The sequence below is a fragment of the Cynocephalus volans genome, chromosome 14 (genome assembly GCF_027409185.1).
Source record: "Cynocephalus volans isolate mCynVol1 chromosome 14, mCynVol1.pri, whole genome shotgun sequence".
In the NCBI taxonomy this organism is placed as follows: domain Eukaryota; kingdom Metazoa; phylum Chordata; class Mammalia; order Dermoptera; family Cynocephalidae; genus Cynocephalus; species Cynocephalus volans.
Window position 1 is genome coordinate 50,422,442 of NC_084473.1, and position 13,585 is coordinate 50,436,026.

The 13,585-nt window shown below is 35.8% G+C and overlaps 1 protein-coding gene across 4 annotated transcripts in view; it reads right to left on the bottom strand.

The window, feature by feature from the left end:
* ASB3 (ankyrin repeat and SOCS box containing 3) overlaps positions 1-13,585 on the bottom strand; it is a 102,951-nt gene that overhangs the window by 19,252 nt on the left and 70,114 nt on the right. For all 4 annotated transcript variants that reach the window (XM_063078735.1, XM_063078734.1, XM_063078731.1 and 1 more), the window contains 2 exons: positions 6,798-7,055; positions 808-941 (listed from right to left, as the gene is read on the bottom strand). In XM_063078735.1, coding sequence (XP_062934805.1) covers positions 808-941; positions 6,798-7,055 — 392 coding nt within the window. The remainder of the gene's footprint in view (positions 1-807; positions 942-6,797; positions 7,056-13,585) is intronic.

Sequence of the window (13,585 nt, forward strand, 5' to 3'; positions counted from 1 at the left end):
TCTACATATGCACAAGTTCACTTACTAAAAACCTATTCAAAATGTTTTATGAAGTGTTACATTTCATGTAAAAATAGCAGTGAAGAAATAATTTTCCTAACTTAAGACATATAATCTAGTTAACAAAATACAGTCAAAGTAAAATAAATCTGAATAAATAAATAGAAATACTTTGCATATTATGTTTAGTTTAAACCAGTTTCCTTGTACAAAATCTCTTCCCACTGTGTTCTTTAACTTTTTTAGCTACCTTAAAATTATTTTAATAAGTGAGAGTAAACTGAAAATTTGTTTTAGAACAGTCATTTAAAATATCCACCCAGGTCACCTTCATAGTTATATCATACCAATATACGCCAATATATTCAGTAAGAACAAGTATAAATAAAGGATGGTAACATTTCCTTATAGAGATGATAAAATATTACAGACAGAATATAAATCCACATACCCCAAAGAGAAAAATTAAGTTTAACATTTTTTCCAACCACAAACTAAATATTTAATAAGCAGATTTTTAGGACCCACTTTTGTTTATATAATCCTTATTAAAAATAAAAGAATATCATTAAATAAATATATCAGCAAACATATGCTTTACTTTATATGCTCCTTAAGCTAAAAAAAAAATCAGATATGATTTTTATTGGGAAAAAAACTCCCCTACTATCCCATCCTTTTCCCATGTAAGAAAATGCAAATTATCTCTAACTTAATATGTGTTCTCCAACAAATCTTTTCACTTAAAATTACAACATAGCAAGAGAAGGAAAAGTAGAAGTGTGTTTAAAAATTATTCTTTCTTACCAATACGTTGCTGTAGAACCCAAGAGGAGTTTGAGGCACGAGCAGAAAGCATCTTTTCGACAGCTGGTGGAAGTCTCTTCCAATTAGTAAACTCCAAAGTGAAGATGAGGGTGCTATCGCTAACTGAGTCAATCCTATATTAGTAAGATATTAACATGCCATTAGACACAAAATATACCAAGGGTTCATCCTGCAAACAAACACCACATACCTAATCTTACAACATCTTAATGAGGAAGGTGGACAGAAAACTGGGGCACAGAAAGTATTCATGTAACTGTAGGCATGTCAGTTGATATGAATAATCACCTACAGGTTCCTACTGGAAACTGAATTGACTCTGTGTGTAGTTGTCCAAGACATGACAAGAAGAATCTCTATTTCCATAGAGAGTAGGAACTTTCCTTCCCATTGGAGACAGCACCAGTGTTATCAGTGGATTTTCTATTATCTCCTCCCAACTGGACCACCTTGTTAAATGTACATTGGCTGTCCTTACAGACACATAATTTAATAGTTCTGAAAGCATAAAGCCCAAACACCCCAAGTTATCCTTAATCTGAGTACACAGAGAGATGGCTGGTTTCTGCCCAACTCCCAGGAATGAACAGCTGTAAGAACCTCTAAGAGCCTTCCCCATTACAGGTTCAGCCTCTAAGAACCTTACCCACTATAAATCCAGCCTTAATGGATGTACCAAAATTAGATTCATCTTTAAGGACTGCAAGAAGGGGTTCCACACAAACAGTTCTTCCTCTATTCTTTCAAAAAAACATCAGATTCCCTATCAACCCAGCCAAAAGAGGCATCACCAAATTTTTTAAGCACTTGAAACCTAATAGGAAGAGCACTGGTTTAAGAAATGTCCTGATTTCCCATGCTAGCACCTCGGGACCTGCCCGGGGCACAAGGTATGGAGCCGGGGACTGAACCCCCTCCCTCAACCAGGCACACCATGCCAGCACCTAGGGGCCCGCCTGGGGACCCGAGGGATGGAGCGAGGGACCAGACCCTCCTTCCACAACCTGGCACACTGCCAGTGCCTTGGGGCCCACCCAGGACCCAAGGTATGCAGCCAGGGACTGGACCCCCCTCCACAACAAGGCACACCGGGCCAGTGCCTCAGGGCCCACCTGGGAAACTGAGGTATGCAGTCGGGGACCGCAAACCCTCCCCACAACCAGGCACACCACCAGCATGAAGGAGCATGCCAAAAACATCACCTCCATGTGGGTGGCCCATCACAGCCACCACAATAACTATGGCTGCCGCAAAAGCAGCTAGACGCCACAACCACCACGCAGATGGTCAGCCAGCCACTGGAGTGCACTGACACAAGGAGAGTCACCAGCAGAGATAACGAAAAGAAGAGGATGTCTCTCTCCACAAAGCCCATTCCAGAGTGACAGAAGAAGCATCTGCTCTACGATAATATTGGAGGACCTGATCACACCTCTCAGCATTGGAGGGATCACCCAGGCAACAAATCAACAGAGTAACCATTATTCTTTCAGTAGGAGAGAAGAAATCTAGGGTAATTAGATGGGGGAGAGGGGAGCGAGGAGGGTGCGGGGATGGGGAGGGATTGGACAAGGGGCATAAAGAATAAGTATGATTTGTAACAATATATATGCTGGTAATATTGATTTGGTCAACATATCTCAACGCTGAACCCCAAAAATACACATAATCAATTTTGATTCAATAAAAATTTAAAAATCAAAAAAAGTTTAAAACTCCTAAAAAATAAAAAAAGAAAGAAAGAAAGAAAGAAAAAAGAAATGTACGGATTTCTAATACCAACTCTACTACTTACAAACACATTGCCTGAATTCTTTAAGCCCTAGCTCCTGCTCTCTAAAATGAGAATATGTAATCTGCCTATTTCAGGGGATTATTTTTGAAAATAATGAGATAATATAATAAACATACTTTTAAAACTATAAAATGCTATATAGTTGACAATTCTAGAACTAATTTGAAAATTTCTGTATTACACTTTCAGAAGGTCTCATGACATTATGCACACACATGAAATTTAGCCAAAGCTTAAAGAGAACTCTAAATCCTAACACGATTACACACCCCATTTTCAGTTATACTCCCCAACCATAACATTTATGAAGCAAAATAAAATGATCGGGGCCTCTGATAATTGCTACAAAAACCGAAATTCTTCTCGAGGTCACTTTTGGAGACATTACTGAGCAACAACTAAAGAAGGAAAAGATATAGAAGGAAAGAAAGTAAATAACACTCTAAAGTTGTCATCTCAAACACAACTTATTTCTGGTAATTGGGAGTCAAAGTATCCTTAAAATGACTGATTAGAGAGTATGACAATTATTTCCCAAATTCTTAATTCTCTCATATGCAAACATACAAGGAAGAACTTAAAATGTAACACAAATGCCTTGGGAAAACATTCCAATTCTCAGTCAGGTCTCGGTAAAATCACAATTTATCAGGAAATACTGAGAATAAATGAAATAATAAAATATATTCAAAGGCAAGCAATCTCCTTGGCTTTCTAGGAGTCCCATACCAAAGGTTACTTGATTCCAGTTCCTTATTTCTTTTTTAATGGTTTCATTTTTCTGACTTAAGGCGCTTTAGGTTTCACTATGACCAAACATAGTCATTTTTATGCAGTTATCTGAACACACACGAGAGCAAATCTGTTTGCACAACTTTAGTTAATATAATGGTGAGTTTATTATACCAACATTGATAATGCCACCCAAAATGTATTGTTACTATACTACATTGATTGTTAAATTGTACAGGGCAGTTGTACAATCATAAACAAGCGACAGTTAATAAACTAAATGCACAGATGACATTTACTTTCCATTATTCTCCAATTACATTCCATGGGTGTGGGAGACAGTCATGCATTTAAAGTTGAAAAAATACTTCAACTTTGTAGATTATATTGTGACAGGCAATTACTCAGCCAAATACATTTTTAAGACTATTTAAAACAAGCAATATTTAGAAAAGACATTTATAATTTACATGACAAAGATTAAGCAACAGACTTACATGTGATATAAATAAGAAACAACCCAAATCCACTTTAACAACATATTGAAATTTTTATGGGAGAATTTTTCTTATAACAGCTCTTTGTAAATTTGATCAAAGAAAGCAAAACATTTATCATATTCAGTGTAAACACTGGCTTTATCCATTCAATAAAAAATCGGTGAACAAAAATTTGACCATGTTAGGCATTTTCACTGCTAAAATGAAATTTTCCATTGTATTTTTTTCCAATGAATATAAAGTGATTAAAGTTATAGGAAAAATATATGCAGTTGGCATTCTCAATTCTGAAAGCTAAAAGTTTTACAACTTACAACAAAATAATTTGTAGTTTACTGGTTCCTAACTCTTTTATTCCAATACATCCAACAATTACAGCACACACCAAATATCTTATGACCACAAAAACTCTCAACTATTCACACCGCGGGGATAGGGGAGTAGGGGTAAGGGCTGTATCAGGACTGTGGAAAGGAGGGTATATTTCACAAAGCCTTCTAAGAGAATAAAGCTAAGTCAGTCCCTTTCCGTACAAGCGGTCTATTTCACTGCCTGGGGAGGAAAGGAAAAAAGGTAATGTTTATTTTTTTTTACCCTGTGTAAGTGTTTCCTAATTTAGGAGCAGGAAGGAGCAGAAAAATTTGCACAAATCCCCCAGAGTAGGCAAGGGATTAAGTACCAGAAATTAAGTGACACAACTACCTCATTTCTGTGCATATACAAGGCTAAGGCAGCATAGTGCAGTAGCTAAAACAGACTTGAGCTATGCTATAGGATAGCCTGGGTTCGAATCTAAGCTCTAGCACTAACTAACTGTGTGAGCTTGGGCAAGTATGTTAAACACTCTGTGCCTCAATTTCCTCCTCTGCAAAATGAGGATAATAACAGTACCTACTCCATTTCATAGTAAATAAGCTAATATCAGTAAAGAACTTAAAACAGTGCTTACTAGGTGTCAGGCAGTACTCTATGTTTTGGTTAAAGAAATAAATAAATTAGACACCAGAAAGGAGTGTGAAGGCTGAAACTATTAGGCAAGTCACATGGAATCAGAGTTGACGGCTTCAGTAGAGAAACACAGCAGTGCAGCTGACAGGAAAGTGGGTGCCTTGGGGACAGGCACCAGGTGGGGTGAGAGATGAAAGGGAACAGATTGTCAGGGCTGTCCACAGCTACCCCATGTGTTGCATTGGATTTACAGCAGCAGTCAGGGAGTGAATCCTAGAATAGTGAGGGACAACTAGTGCTAGTTGTCCAGAGAGCAGACACAATCATAAAATTCACTAAAGAAAAAGTTAAGGGTACTTAAATAACTTTGTTGATAACTAGATATCGCATTCATTACCTAGTGTTTCATATCTCACTAGTGGGTGTATGTATGCATGTGTTTACATATGGGGGGGTGTTAAGACAAACATATACAAATAATTTTTAAAAACCAGAGATGTTGCAATAAATTGTCATAATCTTTATACTTCATTTGGTAACCTAAAAAAACACAATATATTTTTGCAAAAATTAATAGAAAATGTATAGAGGAATGGCAACAATGAGGATTTAATAGACAAATATGTACTGTATTTATTAATCAGCTGTTGGGAAAAGAGTAAATACAATTAAGAACTCAACCTGTTGCAAACTATAAACCAAAAGTAAGGTGAGATCAGAACGTATAACTCAACTTGCTTTTACTTCTACACTCCCCAAACTACCTACCACAAAGCAGTTTTTCCTTATAAACCACAAATCAGAAGTATGTGGTGTCACAAAGAGATGATAGTCTCTGTCATCAAAGAGATAATTCTGTATTTAATAATAATTATAGATAACTGTAATTCTGTATCATCAAAGAGATGACAGTCCTAGGCAATAAAACCTCTGCTTAGTGAAAATTCAGACTCCTTTAATTCAGTAATGTAATTCTTGGGAATTTATCCAAGAGATAAAATTCAAAAGAAATTATATCCTATTTACAGAACTATGTTAAGCATAGTATTACCTATAACAGAATTTTAAAAAAAAAGAAATGATCTAAATGTTCAACAACAGAGAAACAGGTAAGTGTGAAATATCATACAATCATCAAAAACTGTATATTATGATGCTGTGTAACCATACCTAAAAAACTATAATATAACTGACTGTAATGAAGTGTAGACAACTGTAAAACATGTAAGAATAAAATTATTCTTCTTTTGAAATTACTATTAATGCCATTTTAAAGAACCATAAATAAAAAAAAATATTTCTTTAATCATAGTATTATAGAATCTAAATAAACAGAGGCAGAAACGTTTTAGATAAAACAAATATAAAATGTTTGGACCAACTACTTCTGAGAACTTACGTACAAAACTTGAAATCAAGGTTTTAAGCAGTTAAGACACTATATAAATAAGTAAAATGTCATCTAACCTATGTATATCTTTAATCTATTTCATTTACTCTCCAATTTGTGCTTCTTTTCTTTAGTTGACAGATAAAACAGTATTCTCTTTACTATTAAAATCATTTGTGCAGTAATTAGAAAAGAAAAATTTATAATCTCATAATTTCTTTGTACAAATTAATAACTTTGTTGCCTGTCTACTATCTTGCTATTTGTTCCTGGTGAGAAGTTTGCCATCATTCTTGTCACTGTTCTGGAAAACAATGCTGTATGTATACACTTTTTTCCTCTGGCTTCTTACCCCCATTCCAGTCACCTCTTACACCATTTTTTAGGACTCTGTGCTTAAACTCAACCTCACTATTAGTAGCTCCCAACTCTTTCATCCTAATCCAGCCATCACAGTCAAAACACGCACAAACACATGTGCACACACACACATGCACACATACACACACCCTCCTCCCAACACAGGAATCTCAAGAAATTGGGAGAAATCAAAGGTGTATATTCACTCAAAACAGGTAAGGCCCACTACAGTAGGATTTCTTACCAAGAACTGCATAGTAGAGTTAGTGGGTCAAATCCAGCAAGCAGGAGATGTGGCAACCATTCCTTATATTTTGTTTGTGCTTTAATTGCATGATTTATAAATTCAGATGTATGGTTCCATGGTGCCAACGGGCAACCTTTCTCCAAAAAGTAGCGAAATACTGAAAATTTCTCATACTTCAGGCAACATGCCAAATGAAGTTCATTTAGCTGGGCTCCATATTTCAAAAGAATATTCACAATTCCAAAGAACTCACAGCTTCACCACAAAAAATAAAAACAAAAAACAAAGAAGAAGTTAGACTTTTAAATAAAAAATAATTCTTATAACTTGTTAATAGTAGCTACAGTAGGGGAATAAGAATGGTAGATGGGACAGTGGGTGGTTTTTATATATCCAGTGGATTGAGGTTAGGGGACAGGGGAGGGAACTTTTACTTTTTACACTCTCCTGCATGTTTTTAATTTTCAACTCTGAACATGTATAACTTATAATTTAAAATATTTGTCTTAAATAAATATGTAATTTTAAAAATTATTATGCCTATGACAGTATGTTAGTTACATTTTCAAATTATAGGCTCAATGTTTTTCTTCAACCTCCTGACATCTTTCAGAAGAAGTATCTTTAAAATTAAAGTGATGGGTCCAATTGTTAATCTGAAAAAAAGCATAATCAACAGAGTATAAAATGCCCAAAAAAGTCTGTAAACACAGGAACAATGGCATATTTACTATAAATATAAGTTCATCCTACGTTTCTGGACTTTTCAAACCTTTATAGTTCTATTCCCCTTTTAGGAATTCACAAAGCATACACCATAAGAAAAATGCTCAGAAGCCCTCCAGGAAAGAAACCTATTTAACATTGTTTAACCTTGTGTTTCCCAAACATAATTAACTATGAAACCCCTTTTACCCCATGTAATATCTATTAACAATCTATAGAATCCATACTCTACAGAACACACTTTGGAAAACCAGCTCTAAACTTCTTCCAATTATTCACATTGCCTTGAGTTAGCAGGGGCAAGAAAACACTCACAAAAGGCTTATGAAACTGTCTAATGCTACAATACAGACCTTTTTCCAACAAAACTACCACTTATATAGAGAATAATAAACACGAAATAAACTAGAGAATCACAGAACTTCCCCAGAATACCTTGAGCTTCTGGGAAGGCCAATAAGACGATCTCAAATACATGTGCATGCTCCAGAAATGCAAGCAACTTCACTGTTCTATGTGACTTTGATTATTACATGTCACTGAGCACACAGTAAATCCTCTAGCTTAGACAGCCTTTGGTTAACATATAAATTACATGGACATATGCATGTATTTCTCTTAAACACTTAAACAAATTCTCTCTCAAGCCCTGATATCAAACTGGGAAAACTCTTCAAGTCTTGAGATTTAAAAAAAAATATATATATATATATATATCTTGTTTAACACAGATATCAAGAATTGTGACACAGAGAGATGGCACATTACATAAACAGTGAACATCATCAGATACTAAGAAAGAGAAGAGATTTAAAAACTAAAAAGCAATGTCTATACCTTATTTTGGGGTTTGAACATTTTCCACCACCCTGCTCTTTGAAGTTCAAAAATGTGCAGAAAAACAGTGACCACATAAAAGATGCACAGTAAAATAAAATTTTACATGAACACAAGATTATTTTAAACAAATAGAAATGGGCAAACATCTTGAGCATTTTATGTTCAATTAGCCAACAAAATACCTAACCAACTATTAGGTGAATTATCAAAAGGCCATACAGTAAATTTTACTGAATGGCCTTCAGCCACTGGCTGAAAACAAACAAAGACATTAGGTTTTATCAGATGTACCCCCATATGATATGACTATATCATATCATATAGACACAATGGTTTCTATAAAACTAATGTGATAACAATGATCAGTATCAATTAGAAAGACAAAATCAGGTCAGCTAAGCCATGATCTCCTTCTATAGCCATATATAAAAGGCATTACTGTTTGTTCAAATTGTCCTGAATTTCTCAATTTCCCTCCTCCTTCCCCATTCCAGTTAGAGGAATCTTTTTCTTATATTTTCTCATTTAAGTTGAATTACTCAATTGTGCCCTTGAAAGACTGGCTTCATATCACTGCAGCTGTTAACTTTTAGCCCCAAAGGACAAAGACTGCTTTTGCGGTAGGATCTGTACGGTGGTAGAGACACCTTTCCATCATGCTTCAGAGGGTGAGAAGAGCTAAAGGTCCCTGCTTCAAACAGAAGCTCATCCTTTCAAGGGGATACCCACCAAAAATGTTTCAGAACACTGATCCTGAGCTAAAAAGCTGAATTGGCTGAATAAAATAATAAAGAAGACAAAACTTAAAACCCAGAGCTTTACTTATATTTACTCTTTTCATCACCTTTTGATATTAATTATACTATTTATAAAAGCAGATAACCAGTTAGCTCAGTTGGTTTGAGGGTGATGCTGATAACACCAAGCTCCAGGTTTTGATCCCTGTACCAGCCAGCTGCTGCCCCCCCTCCAAAAATGAGACAAAAGTTTACTTGAACACAACAGGCCAATATTGCAAGAAAGGCCACAAATACCAATTTACAGTTTTCAGAGAAATACCAGAAAATATACAAATAACAAAACAAAAGTATTTTACTCATTAGCACTTTAAGTCAGATAATTGTTGATTAAATCTTTTTACATAACATTCTTATACCCAATTAAGATTATTGTAACAATACATTGTTACTATAAAAATAAAATTTCAGAACTTATACCGCTGAACTTATTATCTATTACCAAATCTCTGAAAATCAGAATATCAAATAATTAATTTTGGAAAATGGAATCTTCCAAATTACCTGGTACTAGGTATTGTGACCAAAATTTGCATTCTTATTAATAACTGATACATGGGATATAGGAAATTTGTACATTGTTTCATTAAGAAAAATAAGGAAAAATAAAGCATGATAGTTATTTTCAAATTAAAATTATATTCAATTATCCTTGCCTTATAAATGGTAATTCTAATTAATTAATTTTTACGCAAATAATTGCATTGCAGAGAATTCAAATTTTAAGATGCTTACTTGCTGAAAGAAATAGCAAAAGAATTATCAAATTTTTCAGCTTCGATTTTTTTCCTCAGACGCTGGATATATTACCCTCTTGATATAGTAAAATAAAACCTACTGGAAAAATTGACATTTTCTTGCTTAATCAGCAAAGCTTTGCATAAAGTCCCACAATAATCAAATAATTTTCACATTACATGTACAGTGACTGACTTGCAAGCTAAGAGCCAGACATCAGCTAATATAAATGTAGTATGAGGACTAAAATTTTAATTGATATTGTTTTCTAAATAAATGGAGGATGGTAGTAAGAGAACTAACCTTGATATTTTTCTGTGTGCCAAAAATTGTGCAATGTACTATACTTAAGCCAACTCCTTTATATACACACATTAAACGCAAGCAAAGGTTCCCCTCCCCTTCAACTAAAGTCCCCACAAAGCAGGTAATAATAGAAAGGATGTACCAAAATTTAGTCTGTCGCCATGGGTTCCAGACAAACAAATGAATAGTCGATTAGAAAGACTAGGAGAATACATCTTCATAAAACAGGTATTTTGATGTTTTGACTTTTTTTGTACATGCTAACAAATTATTCTTCAATGACTTTTCTTATTGAAAACCTTACTAATTAAGAATACATTTGATCCAATTACAGCAAGTTCCCATATGGACAAAAGTAGCTCATATGCCCTTTTGATAGCAACCAAACCAGGTTTCAATTATGCTTTATAGGGCTACTTGAAAGAGCAAAATTTCCACGAGGAGTGAAAACCAAAGTTTGTTAGCTTATGTCTACAAGAAAGGACTACTGTACACCAGACTACTTCTCCTTTACTTTTGTTTTACAGCAATTTGATTGTTTCCTTTGGGTTTATATTGTTTGGGTTTACCAAGATTAGAAGGCCAGTGTTGGATGTGCCGGTGGCGATTGAAAGAAGGGCCGGGCTGAGTGTAGTCACTGGTTTGGGCTCTGGGCCATGGACAGAGACACCGATGGGGTCCCACTGGGGGTGGGGAAACCCATCCGAGTCACGGCACCAATGAAAGGAAAAATCCCAGCCAGAGTGCAAAATAAGACACACCAGGAGACAGGGACTCAACCAAAGTGTATTCGGCAGGCAAAATGAACAAGCAGGCGGTCCTCTCGAAAGTGGGAGCAGCAGCAGGGAGAGTCGGGGTGGGCCTTTTATATCCAGTTAGGCTGAGCTGGACTGTTCCTATTGGCTAAGAAGGAAGAGGAGGGAAGTGAGCAGGGTTTAAGCTGAGCTGGGACTTTCTCATAGGCAAGCAAAATTGCGTGCACGGGAAGGTGACGTGGCAGCTAGGGGATTTTTCTGGGTGGGGGTTTTCTGGAAAACTTTCTCAGGCACCATTTTGTGTATCTCAGTCTTTAACGCCATTTTACTTTTCTGGCAGAGGGTATATTAGCCAACACAGTTCAGTTCTCAAAGCCTTTGCTGTTTCTTTAGGCCTGATCCCATGAATGTGCCACTCAGGGTTTAGCCTGAGACTTCAGTGATAGTTTAAATCTTGCTTTCAATTTGGGTCTGTCACGTACATCTGAAGCTTGGGTTGAGTCCAGGAATATGCAGATTCATACAGAGAATTAGGGGATCCCTTTCTCCAGCTCTCTCTTCTCCAGGTTTCCTCTTTCATTCTCTGGCCTATAGGTTCTATTTACTTGATTCCTCAGGCCAAAAACCCCAGTTTTTATTGGGATTTTAGCTGCTGGTGCCACTGCTGCTATCCAGCTCCAGTCTGGGGCCTGCCCTCAGGGCAACACAGCAAAAGAAAGACTGGGAAATTTATCTCCATAAAGGTCACTTCACCAAGTTACCACACCCTTTCATAATTTGCCTGATTTTGTCTATTTGATAGAGTCCTCAGGTAGTTTCATTTTGTATTCTGACCAGAGTTTTTAGTTTTAATTAGTGAGAGAAGGAGAAGCTGTAGTGGCTGTAATGGGATTATTTCATCTAAGCTAGAAGTAGCTCCACAATGTACGTTGATTATTTCTTAGCAGTACAAAAGTCTACACAGAAAAAAATAATACAGAGAACTTAAATATAAAAAGTAAACCAACTGTGGAGTTCCTTAAAAATATAACTTTGGAGTACCTGTGAAAAGAAAAGAAAAATGACCACTTATGTCACTGTTCAAGAATGATGGATTTGGATGACCATAGCAGCTGGTCACCAAAAAAAAAAAAAAAAAAGAATGAGATAATATATCATACTTATAGTTATCCTAGATGCAGCAGAAAAAATAAGATCATGGCCTGTGAGTGATCCTAGGATCTGTGAGTGGATACATTAAAAACACTTTTTTCCCTGATGGTTAGTAATGCTGAGCATTTTTTCACTTACCTGTTGGCCATTTGTATGTCTTCCTTTGAGAAATATCAAATGTCTATTCTGTTCCTTTGCACATTTTCTAATTGGATTATTTGTGTTTTTTACTGTAAAGTTGTTTCAGTTCCTTGTATATTCTGGATATTAATCCCTTGCTGAATGTATAGTTTGCAAATATTTTCTCCCATTCTATAGGTCGTCTTTTCATTCTGTTGATTGCTCCCTTTGCTGTGCAGAAGATTTTTTAGTTTGATATAATCTCATTTTGTTTATTTTTTCTTTTGTTGCTTGTGCTTTTGGGGTCTTATTCATAAAGTCTTTGCATAGTCCTACATTGTAAAGTGTTTTCCCTATGCAAATCAAAACCACATTGAGATATTGTTTCACCCCAGTTAGACTGGTTATTATCAAAAAGACAGAGAATTAACAAATGCTGGCGAGGATGCAGAGAAAGGGGAACTCTTCTACACATTGTTGGTAGGACTGTAAATTAGTACAGTCATTATGGAAAACAGTATGGAGGTTTCTCAAACAACTACAGATAGAACCACCATACAATCCAGCAATCCCACTTCTGGATATCTATCCAAAGGAATGGAAATCACTATGTTGAAGGGATACCTGCACTCCCATGTTCATCGCAGCTCTCCTTACGATAGCCAAGATATGGAATCAACCTAAATGTCCATTGATGGATGACTAAATAAGGAAAATGTGGTATATATACACAATGGAATACTACACAGCCCTAAAAGAGAATGAAATTCTGCCATTTGCAGCAACATGGATGAGCTTGGAGAAAATCATGTGTGAAATAAGACGAACACAGAAAGAAAAATACTGCATGTCCTCACTCATAAGTGAAAGGGAGGGTGGGAGGGAGGAAGGAAAACCACAATAACACATCGAACTTACAGAAGGGGAAAACAGATCTATGGGTATTAGAGATGGGAGAGGGGGAGGGGAGTTAGGGAGAAACTGGGTAATGGACACAAAGAATAATTATTATTTGTAATGATGAATATGCTAACAATACTGATTTGATCATCATATACTGTATACAAATACTGATAGTCAACTCTATACCCCATAAATCTGTATAATCAATTATGTTCCAATTAAAAAATAAATTTAAAAAAATAAAAGGGCTGGCTGGTTAAGCTCTGTTGGTTAGAATGCAGCCTTACAACACCAAGGCCATGGGTTCAGATCCTCTTACCAGTCAGCTGCCAGTTATGTGAAATAAGCCAGGCACAGAAAAAGAAATAGCACATGTTCTCACTTATATGTGGGATCTAATAAAAACAAATAAATAATTAAACAAACATATAAGTGGAGGGGGGAGACA